Source organism: Leopardus geoffroyi, chromosome C3 (genome assembly GCF_018350155.1).
Source record: "Leopardus geoffroyi isolate Oge1 chromosome C3, O.geoffroyi_Oge1_pat1.0, whole genome shotgun sequence".
Classification (NCBI taxonomy): Eukaryota; Metazoa; Chordata; class Mammalia; order Carnivora; family Felidae; genus Leopardus; species Leopardus geoffroyi.
In genome coordinates, this window is record NC_059338.1 from 125,544,016 (window position 1) to 125,565,089 (window position 21,074).

Genomic DNA, 21,074 nt, shown 5'->3' on the forward strand with positions numbered 1-21,074 from the left:
CGGTCTTGCGGCCGGCTGGGGTGGGGCCGCGCCTTTGTGTGGCCGGGCGGGGCTCGAGCCAGCTTTTCTGCAGAGCCACCCTCTGGGCTGGGAGGGGCTCGGCGCCAGGACCCAGAGCAAAGCCGGGTGTCTGCGCATCTCGAAGGGTGTCTGGGCTGTTCTGGACTGCGGGGTTGCAACAAGGGGCTCTAGGACTGCAGACCGTTCAACAGCCTTTCCCCAGCTCCGTTTCCTTGCCAAGCCTCGGAGCCCGAGGTCTTCCCAGCACCACGGAAAGGGTGGGGCAGGGCGGAGCTGTGCAGAGAGAGCCCTGTCCATCGCTTTTTCCCTTCTCCGCAACCAGCACCGGGTCCCGGGGGAGGGGTGCTTCCAGCAGCCACCAGACCTCGGGTCCCTCCCAGCCTGTCCACCCCCGGGGCCACCGAGCGCCAGAACCGTGGGACACTAGAGGCGCACGACCGGTGGGGGATCTCTGTGTCTGGACTGTTTCAGTGATACAGGTTGAGCCTATGAAAATTGCCATTTTTCGGCCCTGTTTGACCTACAAGACGGGTATTTCGCGTGGCTCAATTAAAGAAGTTGGCCTCTCTTGGATCTGTATTATGATTATATCTACACACACCTAGGTTCCCGAAGCTTTTACCCAAAATGATCAATGAGTTCAAAGAAGCCTTCATCGGCGTCAATGTCTAGCCACCCTATGTGGTTTTGAAAAGAAAAATGTTAACCCACTTTTTCCCTCCTCTCTCTGTAAAACGGAACAATGAGGCCAGGGTCGGGAAGGCTGGGGCAATGGTCGGGTCTGTTTCGGAAACCGAGGCTGGGAGTCAGGAGCGCGAAGCGCGGGGCGTGGCCCTGCTGTCCCTCCTGGGCTGGGCTCCTGGGCGTCGCGCTGCGTTCCCCACCCGGCCCTCTTTCGGCTGATGCTGCTGCACCCCGCAGCGGGGAGGAGTGAGGGCGCCGGCGCGGCTTCGCACAGGGTGGGGCCGTCCGCATTGTGCGCCCAGCGCTGCAGGTGCCTCCCCCTGGGACCGCTCGTCCTCACACAAAGAAACCCCACCCCAGTGCCTTCGAAACCGCTGTCCCTCCACCCCTCCCCACCGCGCGCTTCCCCGCCCCTGCAGCTGCCCACCCGCGCCCTCCAAGCCCTCCCCGACTTCCTCTCTCCTTCCCCTCCCTTTCCCTAAAACAAAGGAGCGTAGCACCCCCACCCCCGCCCTAACCTCCCCGCACCGCGCCCCAGGACTAGCGGTTTCTCCGACGAGACAATACCATAAAATTTGCCCCGTTCTCCACCCGTCCCCCCCCCCCCTCCACCAGTCTCCACCCATCTTTCAAACAGCCTAGAAGGGACCGATTTGACTTCGCATTCTGTTTTTTCTTTCCCTCACCTTGCCCTCCTCTTCCCCATTTTCTTTTTTTAACTAGAGAAGAAATAAAGGATGTTACAAAGCACTTTCCAAAATGTCCCTTAACCCCATTTAAGGCAAACAGTAAAGGTAGCTCCCCCCACCCCCCACGATTGAGCCCTAATTTTAAACATGGAAACAGAATAAATTCTCTACCCATGGGAGGGCAACTTACCTGCTTCTACCTTTCAAAAGAAAATTTTAGTTTTAGATTTCCATAGACACCCTCTTTGCCCTTCCCAAACCCCCAGAACTGCCTTCGTCCTTCCCGGTTCCTGTTTTACCCTTAACGTCTTTTTCTCTAGAAAATATCTCTGAATGCCTTCAAAACTCTAAGAGAGAAGGTGAGAGGTGGGCTCCAGGTCGAGCCGAGGGAGAACGAGGCGCGATGCCTTACCCATTGCTGTTTTAGCCATTGTAGGGATGTGCAGATGCTGAGCGGTGGAGAAGGCGAAGGGTCCAGCTACAGCAGCGGAGAGAGCGAGAGAGAAGACTGAATAAGGCACTGAGTCTGCAGAGTGGGACCGTGCGAGAGAAAGAGCAAGAGGCAGGAGCCCATGAATAATTATCACTCAGAAGCTCAAGCAGATTGGCTCCCAAGGTCCCCTGACATGACTCCCGCAGAGTCAGAATCTCCAAGCATTAAATATTGATCGACCAATGGTGCTGGAGTACAAAGTACCAGAATGCAGTTTGAAATGGAAATCAGTCCTTCCCTAGCAGCTCCCCCCCGTTTTGGGGGCCTGATAGTACAGTCCAAGTAGAGTGGAGCCTTAGCCCAGAAGCCTCCTAGGAGCTAAGAACTGGGCTGTGCCTACCTGGGAGCCAAGAGGATTGACTTTGTTCACACTTGTTTTATCTCACAAATAGACATTAAAAAGGTGAAGGGATTTAAAGCTTTGAAAAGTCTACACAGCATGCCGACTAGTGAAAACATCTGTTTAAACGTTGTGGTTTTACTTGTTCATGTTTTCTCTTTCACCTTTGACCCTGTTTTGGTAGTTTCTAGTCCCCCAGAGTGACCCCATGTCTGGCTATGGTAGCAACTTGAAACAGAACTGCATTATTGACTTTTGTCTCTCAGCACAGTGGGACTCAGATGTCTCGGACTCTTGAAGGTCTCTGGGCAGAGTGAGGCCTGGTGTTTTCTACTCTTGGCACAGAAGGAAGGGGCTGTCTGGGTTACTTAGGAATAGGGACAAATAGTTATGGTCCACCCGGGTACCTCAAGGAGGAAGGGGAGAGTCAGTTTCCAGTGTCTGTGACCTCTCCATCTGGTTACATGGCAGAACCAGGTTGACTGATTGGCTTGGGTATTGGAGGACCACAGATGGGTAATGCCATTCTACCTTGGAGATGTAGAATTGCATCTCTGGATTGAAACCCCAGTGACTCTTTCAGGTTTCAAAGAAGAAACCTTCATGCTGAAAGCTTAGTGGCAATGAAAGGTGTGATCTGGGGGATGATTTTTCAGAGATCTGCAGACCCAATTGATATAGGTCAAAGAAAGATGTGTTAAAGTTTCAGGCTGAGCGATGTGGTATGTGAGGATCTGTGAGATCAGGTGCAAAAAGCGACCTTTGATTAGAGAGAAGGCATTCACTAATTCATTCTTATTGACTTAATGAGTGTCATTCATTCATTCGTTCTTTCTCAGAAGACTCACATAAATATTCATTGAGCGTTTATCACATGCCAAGCTTTGAGGACACAACAGTGAAAAAGATTTTAGACCTTGTTCTCATAGAGATTTTAATTTAACACTTCTGTGATTTCTCTGAGCCTTCCTCTAGTCTAGATCCATTCAGGAAACTGTGGTTTTTGACATTTGAAAAAAGGGAAAGAATCGCTAATTCCATTGCAGTTGATAGCTAAAAGAATAGCACATTGTTGAAATCATGAATACACACAGAATCCTGGCAAATTTTTAATTTTATAGAAATGATTGGGATTATTCTAATGAATGAAATAGTTTCTTAGCAGCTTTCTATTAAGTCATATATCAAAAATTCTAGGCTCATGAATAATACGCAGTTTTAAACATAAAACTATTTGAAAATAACAGGCACTCTCCTTGGTGCTGAAATAAATTTCTTCACCTCCTATTAACTTGTAAGACATTTGAACCCCATGGACATCTGCTGAGTGATAGAAAACTATTGGAACTAGAGCAATTCTGACCTGCTGAATCATAGGAAAAATAAAAGATAAAGTGGAGATCAATAAAATTACTTCTTGAACAGGAAGATTAGAAATTATTTTTCCTGTCATTGTACAGGTCTGTGACTATGACACAGCAAGAGAGCAGTATGGATGTTGGCAGGGTCTGGAAATATATAGCCATTTTCTCCCTTTCTAGGGTCATTTCCCACTTTAAATGTGAGAGCTAATTCCTTCTCAGTGGAGTAGTTACCAGTAATGAGATGAGAGATCTTCAGCCGGTCTGTGTGACTCAAATCTTTATGGCACTCCTCTTCTCCCCACCACACCTTTTCCCCTCAGGTTATGTATCATGTTTACATATTCTCTAGCTTCCTTGGAGAACAGGATCCCTAAGTCATGACATTAATGTCTGTAACAACTACCACTGGCAGTTGAGTGAGATCTTTTTCTGCACTTGGATCAAACAAAAAAACAAAACAGAACAAAACTCGCACACATTCTATTGTCTAATCTCTCATCCTTTGGGGAACATGACTTACTGATGGATAGAAATGTGAGAAGGAGGTCAGTATACATAGGGGCAAGTGTCAGATGTGTGACTCTTTTCTATTTCTGACTCTTTGGGTGCTAGCCACCTAACCTCAGCTTTGTGTGATTTTTAAGTAATGTCAAGCAGGGAAGAGGGTAGGTTAGTATGATTTACTATAGTATACAGAGATAGCAGGCTATCATCAACTGGCTAAAAAAAAAAAAAACCCTAAATAAATTAAAAAAGCTGACTTATTAATCAATTATTGTTCTTTCTTTTCTTCTAACATAACAATTTGAATCATGGATATTGGCCTGGGAGGGTAGGGGCAAATAGGAATAGAGAATTATTTTATATTCAATAGTTTATTCATTATTCATTCACTTGTTCAGCCAATTTATTCACCCAACAAATATTTATTTAGTGAAATTTCAGGCTTTTATATTATGAAACCACCAACCTTCTCCTTAATGTTTAAATTTTTTAATGCACAATAAAAGAAAGTGTAACCTTCACCTCTTTAAGAAAATTATATTTATTTTGGAGGATAAATATCCTGGGTATCAGTTAGACTGCTTTTGGTTGCAAAGTATAGAAAACACAATCAAGTTGCTCTGATTAAAAAAAAAAAAAAAAAAAGAGGATTTTTGACTCATCTAACTACAGAGATAGAATAGGCCCCAGAAGCCTGGAGATAAAAATCAGCTTTCCCTGAAACAAATGATTTTGATAAGGATGGGTGGATACCCAAATTAAGGAATAAGTACTAAGTTTCTACAATGTGACATAAGGCCTGTATTCCAGGATTTGGGGTAGACTGTAGGGTTATCATGTATAAACTGCCTAAATCACTATGGATACGTAATAAATTATAGCTTCTATGTTTACCATTTCCAATACATTTAAACTTTTTAAGGGTATGGACTGAATAGTGTATATCTTTATATCCTTTATAGTGCTTGGCTTCATGATTCACACAGTTGAAAGTCCATAAATACTTGTGAATTAACAGTGACAATAATAAAATACGGTTGAAAACAATTCAAAATGATTGAACCTGGTGAAGCCATAGTGATGCTTTCAACCACATTTCTTTGCATAGCTCCTATCAGGAGCAGTTACTAAGCTGTTTACTATTGTTTATTTATATTCTTCCCCATTCCCTAAAGGACAGAGGTGGATAAAACCTTTGTCAATTTTTTAAAATCTTTAACAGTAGTAAGAGGAAGCTGTGGAAATGAAAGATGTGCTAACAGAGATTTTAATTACTGTGGGTTACAGTGTATTGTGTTTTATCTCTGTGAGGAAGCCTGAGGTGTTGATTTCTTTCCAAAGTGGAGAGGAACAGTTGCTTTGGAGGTTTAGCTGATGTAATCTAATGTAGTCATATGACTTTCTGCTATTAATAATCAAGTGTCTGGGAAGGAATTCTAAAGTAATTATTAAAAGCTAGTGAGATACAAAAAATATTGTTAGAGTTGAGTTAATTGTTTTGATCTGACATTAGTTGATTACAAAGGAAGTTTGGGGGGCAGCAGGGGAAGCCATAAAATTTCTTTTTAGGTAGTTGGGAATGCAGTTATAACTGAAGATATCTAGTAATGCATCTAAAATAGTAAGATGAAAAAATAGTTAATTGACTAACATTTTGACTATTTTGGTATATTTAAACTTTTATAGATTAATAAAGAATAAAAAAAACCAGGTGCCCTTCAATAGCACTATCTAATATGGTTTAATTAAAAGGAAGTCATCCTGAGAAAGGCGAGTATTCCTTATTAATAATGAAATCTATATAGTTCAGGAATTTTCCAGTGTTTTAGAGTTGTTTTCTGAAATGATGAATGAACATATCTTATTATTTCCTCTTAGATCAGTTATTTAAATATGAAGGATGTTTAGTTAATTATTATCTCCTTTTTTTTGTACCTAAGGTTTTCTTTATGTACAAATGGGACTTGTACATATTAATAATTAGTATAATTTACCTGGAAACAAAATGACCTATTGAGATGAGTAAGTCCTATTGATAGTTTTATAATTGAACTTTTTTGGGAACGAACTTGCTCTAATCATAAAAGGGACAATATAAATTTAATAAGTTGAATCTTTACATTAAATTGGTAGTGTTCGAAAACTGTTTGCTCTCTTGGCAGCAACTACTATGACTCTTTCCTTCTCTCTGTGAGTTGATTTACAACTTGAGTTCAAGGAGAACATTAGTTGGACACCACCGAAGCTGGGAAGTTGATTCCCCTTGGGATTCCACTCAGCATTTTAGCTTACAACACTCAAGTGGGAACACAATGGAGATAATACCGAAATGCCTGGAGGAGAAATCTAGGAGAAGTATGACTCACTGTATTTATCCCATAGGCCCCATTTTATTTTATTTTTTAAACAGAAGCCCCACAATGAGCACAGTACTATACATACAATTAACATTAGTTGCCCAAGAACTTTGTTTATTTTAAATCACAGCCAGGAGGAGGGGGAGGAGGAGGAGGAGGAGGAAGAGGAGGAGGAGGAGGAGGAGAAGGAGGAGGAAGGGAAGGATGAAGAGGAGGAATTAGGGAAGGAAAAAAGCAAAAGCATTTTATTATACTGCCTTCCAGGGATATTTTTCTATTAATCATTTATTAACTCGTTCTCTGACCCTCTGAACTTACCCCACCCCTGTTCTGCTTTATTATCAAATGAAATTGAATTAATAGATCTAAGTAATATTTTTAAAAAGCTATTTCATCAAAAATTCAATTTGACAGTAACATTAGCTTTTAGCTCAAATGTGTATTTAACTATTAGTTAAAACTTATCAGGGGGAACATTTTCTTTGAAGCAAACTGGCATTTGTCAGGGAAGGTAACTGTAGTTATTTATGAGTTTTCTGAAAACTCTTTCTGAAAACTCGGAAAATGATGTGTTTTATTTCTGGGTATGACTATTGCTGAACTGTTGCCTGGACTTCGCTGAACACCCCTCCTTAGTGAAACGATGACTGTACTATTTCTTGCTTATCATAATACTGTCCTCCTTTTGGTCAAAGTGGGCTAAGTGAGTTGTAGTGACTTCAGTTGTTTTGACAGTGGTAGCATCAGCTAGTTGTCACTCTGGCATAGTGGCAATGGAATAGCTTTTAAGCAATATGATTCAGTAGAAAAGGGAAGATGTATGAGGACAGTCATAATATTAAAAGAAATATTTGCAATCCCACTTCGTATCTAATTTTTAATTGGCCTAGAACCAACCAGGAGTATAAGTCTCATGGATAAATTTGGCCAACCCTAAAATCTATGTACCATTCCAACTCCTTCCTTCTCCCCCAAATTAACGATTCCACTTTTCTTCAAGTGTTTCCCTGGGCATTAGTTATTGTATTGATTCAGGATTTGGTTGGCCTGTAAATAGTCAGGGACAATTTTATTAGCTGGAACTAGTCTAGCCAACAATTTTTTTGTGGGTTGAGTGCTTAAGCTCTTTTATTTGTCATTCAGTTATAGTCAGTTATAAATTGTGGATCACACATTTCAGTCTGAGGACGACATTTTCATGGTACCTGGTGTCTTGGATCTTTTTTGATAAGCTACCTTGCCAGGTTTCTCACCACAAATATGAGATGCAGAGGGATTTGTCTTGAATCCTTAGAAAAGCAGTATGATTTTCTCAAAGTATAGGTCATATGTTGATGTCATTAGCATGGAAGGCCCATCTAATTATATAGGAAAAATAGTCCCTTGGGTGTGTACTGAGAGGGCATAAAGATAATCAATCGGTACCAGTTTCTGCCTAGTTGTAATTAGTCTAATTGTGAAGAACAAACATTTTTGGTAGCTTTAAACAAATCACGTGATGGTTCTGAACTGATTTGTGACAAAACAGTTGACTTATAATTTGCATCGTTAGTGACGTGTCCCTTCCCATTTTTGACGTCGTATGGGTGATTGTGAGGCCCTGGGTATATATGTAACAGCAGTAATTGTGGGAGGCCTAGAGTTCGATTGAGACGTATGCATTAGATGTGTTTGGGTTAATACTTTTTAGGAGGATCTGGACCAGATATAAAATTCCACAATTGGCAATGTTGGCAGCCGTGGCAATGGTCTGTGGCAGTTGTCTTTTTTATTTCTGTAAATTTCCTGCTTCTGAATTAGATCTCCAATGGGAACGGATATTTAGGTTGTAAAAATCCTTGGTACATTTGCATTGGAAAATATAAATCCATGGATTATGTGTTCTGGAATTTAAGAACAGCATTAGTGGTTAGAAACACTTGAATGACCCTGTTTTCAATACAGTTCTAAAACTGATTTTCATCGGTGTCTTTCCCCATATAACCAATCTACTGGTTGTGTATTACATAGAGGTGTGTGCACAGGTATCTCTTTAGGAAGTACAGTTTGCACCTGTTGGGTATGATTGTATATGATACTAGGTTTTGAAAATACCTGTCAAGATCAAGATGTAATAAGGATAACTTAGTAAAAACGTGAGAATTTATGGGGATTTTGTGATGTACATTATATCATAATTAAGGTTAGGGAAGAACTTTAAGATAAGGAGGATCAGATTCTTCTGTAAATATTAATTGTTCTAATTTTAAATACTCTTAGTTCATAACTTTTAAACACAGTGCTTTGATTATATACCCTCAATTTAAAGACAACAAAACTACAAACTCCCCCACCCCCACAACCCAAAACAACTCCGAATCCAAAAAACCAAAACCTGCTCCTTGAACATTTCAAAATTGTTCTTGTTTGTATAGTACTGGGTGTGGAAATTCTGGAACCATTTTGTATATACAGTAGGATTGAGAACTGAGTCAATATAATCTTATTATTGGGAGTCAGGTTTGTCTCTGTGGCAGAAGAGAGATACAAATATAGAATTTGGAAAGGTAGAAAAGAATATTGTGGTATTAGGGGCACCTGGGTGGTGGCTGACTCTTAATTTCAGCTCAGATCATGATCTCACAGTTCTTGAGTTTGAGGCCTCAATTGGGCTCAGTACTGACAATGCAGAGCCTGCTTGATATTCTGTCTCCCTCTTCTCTCTCTGCCCCTTCCCTGCTTGCTGTCACTATCTCTCTCAAAATAAATAAAAGTAAATTAAAAAAATAAAGAATATTGTGGTATTAGATTGGAATTAGATGTCTAAAAATTCATAGTATAAAAATATATATGCATTTCCTAATTCATGATTTAAAATACACCATATCTATAATAAAAGTCTATGCTTCTTAGTTTTATCTGCTGATTGAGCTAAGAAGCAATTACACACTGATATAATGAGCAGTTAACACCCAGAGTTTGGTTTTGAAATACCATTCTCCACTAAAAACAGCTAGGGCAGGATGATCTTGTCAAAGTATATACCACATTTTCATGTAGTCAGCATGAGAAAACATAAATGTAGGAAAAAGATTCCTTGAGAGCATATGTTGAGGAGACATAAACTTATTGGTATTATTGTACAGAACAAACACTCTAAGTAGATTTAAACAAACCACATCAGGGGTGCCTGGGTGGCTCAGTTGGTTAAGCGTCCAACTTTGGCTCAGGTCATAATCTCACATCATGGGTTCAAGCCCCATTGGACTCTGTGCTGACAGCTCAGAGCCTGGAACCTGCTTCAGATTCTGTGTCTCCTTTTCTCTCTGACCCTCTCCTGCTCATACTCTGTCTGTCTCTCTCTAAAAAATAAATAAACATTAAACAAACCATGTGATGGTTTCTCAATAGATTAGAGACTTGCCTGATTCCAGGGCTGGGACACAGAAAATTCAAGATAAGTCTGAAGGACCTTATTTAATGAAAAAAAAAAAAAAAAAAAAAAGGAAGCTCTAAAAACTAATGGGCATTGTAAAAAGGACACAGGAGCCAGCTTGAAGGGATCTCGATGGCAAATATGGGACAATCTAACTATCAATACAAATATAGCAGCAAAGGGGCTTCTGGGTGGCTCAGTTGGTTAAGCAACTCTTTTTTTTTTTTAATTTTTTTTAACGTTTATTTATTTTTGAGACAGAGAGAGACAGAGCATGAACGGGGGAGGGTCAGAGAGAGAGGGAGACACAGAATCTGAAACGGGATCCAGGCTCTGAGCTGTCAGCACGGAGCCAGATGCAGGGCTCGAACTCACAGACTGTGAGATCATGACCTGAGCCGAGGTCGGATGCTCAACCGACTGAGCCACCCAGGCGCCCCAAGCAACTCTTGATTTCAACTCAGAATTGTGAGACTGAGCCTTGCATTGGGCTCTGCGCTGCCATGGAACCTACTTAAGATTCTCTCTCTCCCTCTCCCTCTGTCCCATCCCCATTTGTGTGTGCTCTCTCTCAAAAAAAAAAAAAAAAAAAACAACACATTAAATCAAATAATAATTAATTATGTATTTATGATAAATAAATACATGGGAGAAAAGGAAAAGCTCTTCTTTATCATGGAATATTATATAATAAATGTAGGAGGAAAGATAGAGTTGGAAAAAAAATCATCATTCTGCAAGTGCCATAGTGATCACTGACTTAGGCAATAATCATTAAATGCTGAAATGACTAGGTGAAAATTTGATGAGAAAGAGATAACTAAACTGTCTTAGAGTATTTCCTCACAGATTACTTATTAATTACAAAGGAAATATTGATGATGGAACCTTGAAATCTTGTGGAAGCCAACTGAGCCAAGCAATTGAAGTTAACATCACTAGCAATAGTGATAAATGACCATCATGTGTCTCTAGATGTGGTACACTACAAACAGCATTAGTTACTTGGTTCTCCTGCCAAACATCTAAAAATTCATTATAACGAAACATCAAAAAGCCCATACCGATGGAGAGTCCATAAAACAACTTGCTTGTATGCTTAAAAAATATCAATCTCATAAAGGTAAAGACACATGAGAAACTGTGACAGATAAAGTAAAGAGACGTGACAATCAGTGATTGCAACTGGTGATTCCGGAATGGATTCTAGATCAAGAATGATGTATAGGAGATGAGTAGTATATTCTATTATGACACTATACCAATATTGATTTTTCTGAATTTGATCACTGGAATGAGGTTTTGTAAGAAAATATGCCTACTCCTAAAAGAGAAACGTAAGGGTATTGAAAAATATAGGGTCAACAATTAAAAACATAAAAATAAAGGTCATAATGTCTGTAATCAACTTTTAAATGGTTTAGCATTAGTAATAATAATCATTTTATTATTTTTATGAATATATATAATATATATAAAGACAGAGAAAGGAGAGAGATATAAAGCAAATGTGGGAATGTTAACAATTAGTGAATACAGATGAAGGGCACATAGGGGTTAACTGTTCTTGGGACTTTCCTGTAACTATGGATTTTTTAAGAATAAAAATGTAAAAAACTTAAAAATATTATTAATTCTTTTTACCTCCTCAGAGCTTTTATGCTAATAGGCTAATGAGTGTCTATTTTTGTTTTTGTTTTTTACAATGGATCTTTTATTAAGTAGGGAAACAAAGGAATTCCGCTTCAATTTGAGCAAATTCCACAGAAACTGCGCCCATCTATGTGTGCTTCTATCAAGTGAAACTGCCACTGACTCCCTAACCACAGGGGATACTTGGAAAACTGTTTCCCGGAGCTGATTCTCATTACCTCGCACACAGTCAACTCCTGGTTGGTCTTTTTTTTTTTAATATAAATAAAAAAAATTTAACATTTATTTATACTTGAGAGACAGAGACAGAACACGAATGGGGAGGGGCAGAGACAGAGGGAGACACAGAATCTGAAGCAGGCTCCAGGCTCTGAGCTGTCAACACACGGCCAAACACAGGGCTTGAACTCATGAACCGTGAGATCATGACCTGAGCCAAAGTCAGACATTCAACCGACTGAGCCACCCAAGTGCCTCAGCTCCTGGTTGGTCTTAAGAAGCAAGGGCAGAGGGCAAGGTGGTGCTCACAGATCTATGTTACAAGTAAACTCAGGTTGGCTCCTTCAGGAGTCTCTTATGAGACTTTATTTTAAGAGGTCTGATCAGAAGATAGGGCAGAGGGCTGTGTGAGCAGTGCTGTGAGGTAAGTGGAATGTCCCAGTCTGTGGCATTGTGGCGGGTAACCAGTCCGATTGGGCACTGTATGAAGATGATGCCATGCTGCCACCATGGCTTGTCCAATTAGTGTGATTAAACTGCCCAGGTTTGGCTAAGTAAGAGTTCATAAGTGTGAGCCCCAAAGTAACCCCACTGGGCCTGGATAAGGTTGGCAGGTGGCATCTCGTGTCTGTACCCATCATAGAAGGAAAGGGCAGTGGTGAAGCAGGGCACGGGAATACCTGCCTGGACACCAGTGCTGACTGCCTGCTGCCAGAAGTCCTGGTAGTTTTTAACAGCTGAGTTAAAAAAGTCATCTAGTAGTAGATTCTGAAGTTATGGGTTTTGATCAAATGCATCTTTTATGTTTCCTAGGAACACACTCCTAATGGTGCAGACCCCCTCCATGTCAGGGTGACACCACCATAGTTGAGGGTGCAGCCAAATTCCGTGGCTGCTTGTCTTAGCAGCATGAAGCCTTGTGCACATAAGATGATCGTGGAAGCATAGAGGGCCTTCTGAATGTCCTCCAGGAATGATTTCTTACCTTCAAACTGGATCTTTGGGGACCCTTCAGCTTTTTGCTAACTTAAATCCTCTCATCCTTCAGAGATGATAAACATCAAGAAAAATTGCTTCTGCAAGGAGGGTGACAGGACCATGGTACTCCAAGGCTGAGATGGTGGTCCACTTTCCTGTGCCCTTCTGCCTCTCGTTGTCCTTGATCGTCAGCAGCAGGTGTTTGCCATTGCTGTCTTGGAACTTAAGAATATTGGCTGTGATTTCAATCCTAGCTCTGTCTTATTCCATTCCTCAAATGCCTTTGCCATCTCATTGTGTTCCATGCCTGGAACATCTTTCATCAAGCGGTAAGCCTTATGGATGAGTTTGCATTTCCCCGTTCTCTATTCCAGTGTGCACCATCTGCACAAAGTGTCCTGCTCCTTCATCTCCCACCCAGTCACAAAATGATGTGTGGCCAGCCTTTTTTGTCCCTCTTGGCCATCCTGGGCCCCTTCCTCTCCACCGTTAACTCTACTCTCCACAAACAAGATACTCTTGGCCTTGAGGTCTCAACACTGTGGTATCCCTGTATCCAGAAGTTCCTCCATCAATGATGATGTCACCAGCGTCTAACAATGGTACTAATTTTTCAATGAAGTCATCAACAGCTTAAGCAGCCATCACAAACAGTCTGATCGGCCTGCACTTCTTCAGCCTGGAGTGAGCATCAACCACTTTGGTTGCCTTCGCCCCATTGGTCAAGAAATTACCAACTCTGGAGACTTTTCTATTAAAAGTACACACCACAAAGCCACGGTTATTCATGTTCAAAACTAAGTTCTGCTCATGACAGCCGTTCCAATCAGTGCACTACCAGCTGGGACCATGGTGATGGTATCAATGGAGCTGAGAGGAAGTGGCAGGAGGCCAAAGCTGAGTCCCGTTGCCGCCAATGAGTTTTGTTTTGAAGGAAGAGTATTGGGAGTGCCTTCGTGGCTCAGTTGGTTAAGGACCCAACTCTTGATTTTGGCCCAGGTCATGATCTCTCGGTTGTGAGATCGAGCCCCACGTCAGACTTCACGCTAAGCGTGGAGCCTGCTTGGGATTCTCTCTCCCTCTCCCTCTGCCCTGCCCCACTTACGTGCATGTGCGCTCTCTCTCAAAATAAATAAAGAAACATTTTAAAAAAGTAAAAGAAGAATCTTGTATAACTTCTTAAGCATTTCACCTGTTAAGGGGGGTAAGTTTTCCCCCTCAAAAATTAGAATGTTAGACTTTTAGCAAAGAAAGCTTCAATTTCACCAGAAAATTAATATATATATATATATATATATATATATATATATATATATATATTTCTAAAAATTAAAGCTTTGTTTTTGGGGCAACTAAATGAAATCTTATAAATGCTCAAACTGGCCTTGAGGGGAGTCATACCATACTTTTATCATTTTTGCTGGGTCAAGATAATTACAGGAAAGGCAAGATTTGGTCACCTGTTACATCTCTTGGGAAATACCCCCCTCCAATATTTTTGAAAAGTCTGGATCAATTTGCCTTTGTCATTGTGGGTGCTTCGTGTGGCAAGTGTACACTCTAATAAATATTCTACACAAATGAATGTGCTTCTGGGGACCCAACAAAGTTGCAATCATGAATGACTTCTAAGTCTTATCTATTATCAACAGAGCTGTTAACTTAAAGCTTTAAATGAGGTAGCTTCTATAAACACTGCCCAGCACAAAATATACATTGACTATTTTTAAGATATATGCCATCAACAAATAATGTATCAGGGTTTTTAAGAGAACATGAGTTGAATCAAGATGGAGCATTATGAACAGCTATTAATTTAAATTCTTTTTTCCCTCCAGCTTTATTCATATATAATTGACATGCAACATTGTGTAAATTTAAGATGTACAATATGTTGATTCGATATAATTATATATTGCAAAATGATTACCACCACAGTGTTAGCTAACACTTCTATCACATCACATGATTACTATTTCTTTTTTGTGGTGTCAAAAACCAAACTCTGCATACTGAATAAAACGAAGAAAGGTGTTTCTTGCAAGGCTTTCCACCAGCAAGCTGCAAAACTCAAGGCTACGGGAGCAGTAAACCCTGAGTTGTTCACAAAGGGATTTTTATGGGGTCAGTGAGGACATTATTTTGCGGCTAATTGGTTGCCTAGTGGGTTTTTTCCCCTATTTGAATCAAGGTAGGTGAGTCAGGGGAACAAGAAAGTCCAGAGATGGCATGAACAGATGTGATGTTCGGGGACGAGCTGGTATCCTCTGCTGATTTCTGGGAAGAGCCATAAATTTGTGTTAGGTTAGGTTACATTTCCTTCATGCACCTGTGCTGACCACCTCTATTTTGTCCTTGACGTTAGTGACTCCATTTTAGTTTGGTTCTACAGTGGTGAGAATTTTTAAGATCAACTCTCTAAGCGACTTACAAGTATATAACAGATATAACAGTATTGGAAAACTGTTAAAGGGTCATGGAAGTCGTCTCTACCAGGAAGTGAAAGTAGTAATGTGGCTGGATTTAGATTGGGTCAGCAGTTGACAATTATATGAGAAACAGACAAAGTAGATTTTTTGGTGGTAGTCAGGCTGGCCCGGAAGTGCTGGGTGCTAGTTTGGAGTAATGAGACCTGTACTCTATTAGAGAGTCAGAGTGGGACAGGCAAGGCCTTCTACCTTCTACGGAGACTTTAACGAGTGGAGCTGCTGCCCTCCCACTTGTAAACATGATGAGTCAACACACAAGATCAAGAAAAATGCCAAGGAAAACAATGGGTTTATGACAAGGTTCCAGTTTGGGAGATAAGCATCACAAAGCACAGTTTTTTTCTTCTACCTTTAATGAGAAGGGTTTTTATAAATGGGGTGCCTGAATTCGAGAGTTGTTGTAAGGTCTACTTAAGAAAGGAAAAGGAATTTTCTGATTCTAGATGCCAAAAGAGGGTCTCTGGGCCATTTATATTAGTTAGCTTTCATGGTGATTGAGATTGTTAATATATGTAGAAATAATATTTCGATTATATCCAGTATCCATCCTTTATAAGGTAAAGTAGTAAACTCAGTGGCCTATCTGAGGAGCACCAAGGATTGTTTGAGTGAAAAAGGTATGTTAACAATTTTAGCATTCTGAATTTGGGCCTACACTTGGGAAAGACAGTTTTAAAGAGATTTGTCAGAGGAAACTGGTCATTACATCGATACAGCCTCAATCACAGATGCCTAAGGTTGGGAAACTATTACTTGGTTTAGAAAAGGCATAATATTTAAAATATTTAAAGTAAATATAATAGCAAGTATAACAGATATTTGAAACCATAGGCTTTTCAGAAACAAAGAAATTTCATGTTAAAAATGACTTAAATTATATGTATTTTACCACAATTGGAAACAGAAATAACAATTTAAAAAATGGTTTAAGAGCATAAAAAACACAAAAATTATACTCAAAGATCAATCTTTTTCTGAACTATGATTTTTAAGCTTTCTTTGTTTTCTAATGTATGCATTTATATATGCATGTATTTAAACATGCACAAATAGGCATAAAATTACTTAGGTGTTTAATATTAAAAAAAAATATTAGCCTCATCAGCAGGTCCAGGACAATTGCTACCCTCACTGAATTTGCCATCCTAATAAAATTGCCTTGGTTACCTTGAGAAACATGTAAAACACACCTACCATACAATACCAGTATCTCTTTGCAACTACCATATCATCTATATTAGCTTCAACTTAAAAAAACCTAAGCAACTTTTAGTCATTCAGTTATAGAGAAAACTGGGAAGTAGGTAACTGAGAACTGTCACACACTAGCACCTTAGCAGGATTTGCTTTGTTTAGGAATATTACCCAAACTTATCCTTATGGAATTTTTCTGTATTTACATGACCAATATTTAAACTTCACTTAAAAGAACTAAAGTTCTACTTAAAAAAAAAAAAGACAAACTTTTTGATAGGTTGATTAAACCGGTATTTATTTTCTCTTTATCTTATAATGTAGCAACTAAATCCATTAATATGATTCAGGTGAACTTGTTCTTTTTCTTTCTTTCTTTCCTCACGAATTTCAACTTTTTCAAGTTCTTAAAGGGCCAGCATTTCAAAAGCATTTTTACTTTCCTTTCTTGGAGTTTGCTTCCCTAGGCTAGTTTAAATAAGAGCGTAATTAGTCTTTATAAACCAATCATAATAGGAGTTCCTCTCAAATTGAGAGAATTTATAATATAATTTATTAATATTCCCTGGTATAAATGGTATATCAATACGTTTCCTTAGAATGTATTTCACAGAAGACATCCAGATGGCCAACAGGCACATGAAAAGATGCTCAACGTCGCTCCTCATCAGGGAAATACAAATCAAAACCACACTGAGATATCACCTCATGCCTATCAGAGTGGCTAAAATGAACAAATCAGGAGACTATAGATGCTGGCGAGGGTGTGGAGAAACGGGAACCCTCTTGCACTGTTGGTGGGAATGCAAACTGGTGCAGCCACTCTGGAAAACAGTGTGGAGGTTCCTCAAAAAAATTAAAAATAGACCTACCCTATGACCCAGCAGTAGCACCACCAGGAATTTACCCAAGGCATCCAGGAGTGCTGATGCATAGGGGCACTTGTACCCCAATGTTTTTAACAGCACTTTCAACAATAGCCAAATTATGGAAAGAGCCTAAATGTCCATCAACTGATGAATGGATAAAGAAATTGTGGTTTATATACACAGTGGAATACTACGTGGCAATGAGAAAGAATGAAATATGGCCCTTTGTAGCAACATGGATGGAGCTGGAGAGTGTGATGCTAAGTGAAATAAGCCATACAGAGAAAGACAGATACCATATGTTTTCACTCTCATGTGGATCCTGAGAAACTTAACAGAAGACCATGGGGGAGGGGAAGGAAAAAAAAATTTAGAGAGGGAGGGAGCCAAACCATAAGAGACTCTTAAAAACATAGAACAAACTGAGGGTTGATGGGGGATGGGTGGGAGGGGAGGGTGGGTGATGGGCACTGAGGAGGGCACCTGTTGGGATGAGCACTGGGTGTTGTATGGAAACCAAATTGACAATAAATTTCATATTTAAAAAAAATTAAAAAAAAAAGAAGATGTCGTATATATATATATAAAAGAATGTATTTCATACTCAATGGAAAAACCTTATCACATTCCTGGAAAAAGTTGGGATTTCCCCCTTTTTCATTGTGTGCTCTTTTTAGTAGTATTTTTCCAGGAGTACTTCTTCAAGTCCAGCTATGGGCTCACTTTGAGGTGTTATTAATATTTTGTCTTTGGCATGAAAAAGCTGTTTTTACATCTTGATTTGCCTCATTTTGTATATTTCTATGGGATTCCTATTTCTTTTCCGAAGAAAGAAAAAGTCTTGCACCTTGCAGATTTCTTGGGAGGTCCTTAGTCTTCAGACAAGCCAGAAGCAATTAATCCCATTCCATCTACATCCCCTCCTAAGTGTATTTGTACAAGTCTCATACAAACAATTATAGTTCTTTGCTTTTCAAGTAATGCAAACGCTTGCTACTCCCTTATTATTTTTGTAATGTCTTTTCAGATTTCTATTGAAGTGTCCTTTTTCACTACTGACATTGGTAATTTGTGTCTTTGCTCTTTTTTTCTGTATCATTCTGACTGTTGGTTTCATTGATTTTTTTCTATTGTATTTTGTTTCATATTTCATTGATTTGTACTTTTCTCTTTATTATTTCCTTCCTTCTGCTTGACTGCAGATCTCAGAGACAGCTACCTGTCCTAGAGCTGACAGTTATCAGGGAGGGTATTTTCAGTTCTTTTCAAAAAACTATGACTGTGGAATGTGTGTGGTATGTAAATTTCTGGGTGATGGTTACTGGTAATGCTTTTGGTGTCCACCCCAGTTAAGGCAAGAATGTCCTATTCCCTTATTGTAATTCCCTCACACTTTTTGTTAAGAATTTCTTATAGATGGCATAATGTGTCTTATGTCACAAAACATTAAGATGAACGGATTACCTACATTTTTGTGATGCAAAGATTGAATGATCAGGGGATTTTGGATGGTGGCAGCCTGGTCCCTCCCTCCATTGTAAATATCCCTGTCATCCAATGATTTTATCTATTGATGAGGTTTGAATCAATTATTTCATTTCAGGTTATAAAATGTGTTTTTGAGAAATCTGTAATTTCTATTTCACAATCCTATAATTTCATCCCCACCATTAGGTAAAGAACTTTCTTGCATAAAGAAGAATAATTTTGGATCTCTGAAATATAGTTAATAAAGGCAAGATGGACACTTAATTCCATCCTTTAAATGACATTTTTTGAAGTAAAGATTTTTTAAATGCTGTGTATTAGATTTTTTTTTGCTTTCTTCCTTTTTTATTATTATTTACCCATTTAAAATACATCTATATTAAATGCCTTAAACAATTACATTCATTATACTTGACACCCAAATCATTTCAAGTTTGGCCAATAGGCACTCCTTCATACTGGCTTCTGTGACCTTTGGAAATGACCCTTCGACTTTGACAATTTCCTTACTCCTTGACAAAGCAGAATGTTCATCTTGTAAATTTCCAGATCCACATTGAGAATCAGATATTTTTCAGAAGTCCCTGAGTCCTTTTACTTTTTATTATTTAATTTTTAAAATTTTATTTAAATCCAAGTTAGTTAACATATAGTGTTTAATATATATATGGTTTCAGGAGTAGAATTTGGTGATTCATTAGTTACATATAACACCTAGTGTTCATCCCAACAAGTACTCTCCTTAATTCCCATTAACCATTTAACCCATCCCCCACCCAATACATCTTCAGCAACCCTCAGTTTATTCTCTGTATTTAAGAATCTATTATGGTTTGCCTCCTTCTCTGTTTTTATCTTACTTTTCCTTATGTTCATCTGTTTTGTTTCTAAAATTCCACATATCAGCGAAATCATATGATATTTATCTTCCTCTGGCTTATTTCCTTTAACATAATGTATTCTAGTTCCATCCATGTTGTTACAAATGGCAAGATTTCATTCTTTTTGATTGCTCAGTAATATTCCATTGTATATATATACCACATCTTCTTTATCCATTTGTCAGTCGATGGACATTTGGGCTCTGTCCATAGTTTGGCTATTGTTGATACTGCTGCTATAAACATCGGGGTGAATGTGACCCATGGAATTTGCATTTTTGTGTCCTTTGGATAAATACCTAGTAGTGCAATTGCTGTGTTGTAGAGTAGTTCTATTTTTAATTTTTTGAGGAATTTCCATACTGTTTTCCAGCGTGGCTGCATCAGTTTGCATTCCCACTAGCAGTGCAAAAATCCCTCCACATCCTTGCCAACATCTGTTGTTTCCTTGAGTTGTTAATTTTAGCCATTCTGACAGGTGTGAGGTGGTATCTCATTGTGGTTTTGATTTGTATTTCCCTGATGATGAGTGATGAGCATCCTTTCATGTGTCTGTTAGCCATCTGGATACCTTCTTTGGAAAACATGTCTTCTGCTTATTTCTTCACTGGATTATTTGTTTTTTGGGTGTTGAGTTTCATAAGTTCTTTATAGATTTTGGAAACTAACCCTTTATCTGATGTCATTTGCAGATATCTTCTCCCATTCCATCAGTTGCCTTTTAGTTTTGCTGATTATTTCCTTCACTGTGCAGAAGATTTTTATCTTGACGAAGTCCCAATAGTTCATTTTTGCTTTTGTTTCTCTTGCCTCTGGAGACATATCTTGTAAGAAGTTGCTGTGCCTGAGGTCAAAGAGGTTGTTGCCTGTTTCCTCCTCTAGGATTTTGGTGGTTTCCTGTCTTATATTTAGGTCTTTCACCCATTTTGAGTTTATTAATTGTGTCTGGTGTAAGAAAGTGGTCCAGGTTCATTCTTCTGCATGTTGTTGTCCAGTTTTCCCAACACCAATTGCTGAAGAGACTGTCTTTTTTCCATTGGATATTCTTTACTGCTTTGTCAAAGATTAGTTGGCCATACATCTGTTGGGTCACTTCTGGGTTCTCTATTCTGTCCCACTGATCTATGTGTCTGTTTTTGTGCCAGTACCATACTGGCAGCTTGATGATTACAGCTTAGTAATACAGCTTGAAATCTGGAATTGTGATGCCTCCAGGTTTGGTTTTCTTTTTCAACATTATTTTGGCTATGAAGATTCTTTTCTCTGGTCCCATACAAATTTTAAAATTGTTTGTTCTACCTCTGTGAAGAATACTGCTATTATTTTGATAGAGATTGCATTGAATGTGTAGATTGCTTTGGGTACTATTTAACAATGTTTGTTCTTCCAGTCCATGAGCATGGAATATTTTTCCATTTCTTTGTGTCTTCTTCAAT

General features: G+C 39.2%; 1 protein-coding gene and 1 pseudogene across 1 annotated transcript in view; both read right to left on the bottom strand.

Annotated features, from left to right (window-relative positions):
* Nucleotides 1-2,031, bottom strand: part of STMN2 (stathmin 2) — a 46,851-nt gene extending 44,820 nt beyond the window's left edge. The window contains exon 1 of the mRNA XM_045454815.1: nucleotides 1,807-2,031. Coding sequence (XP_045310771.1) covers nucleotides 1,807-1,825 — 19 coding nt within the window. The 5' untranslated portion in view covers nucleotides 1,826-2,031. The remainder of the gene's footprint in view (nucleotides 1-1,806) is intronic.
* A 10,038-nt stretch (nucleotides 2,032-12,069) lies between these two features.
* LOC123584893 lies at nucleotides 12,070-13,680 on the bottom strand (annotated as a pseudogene).
* Nucleotides 13,681-21,074: the final 7,394 nt, after the last annotated feature.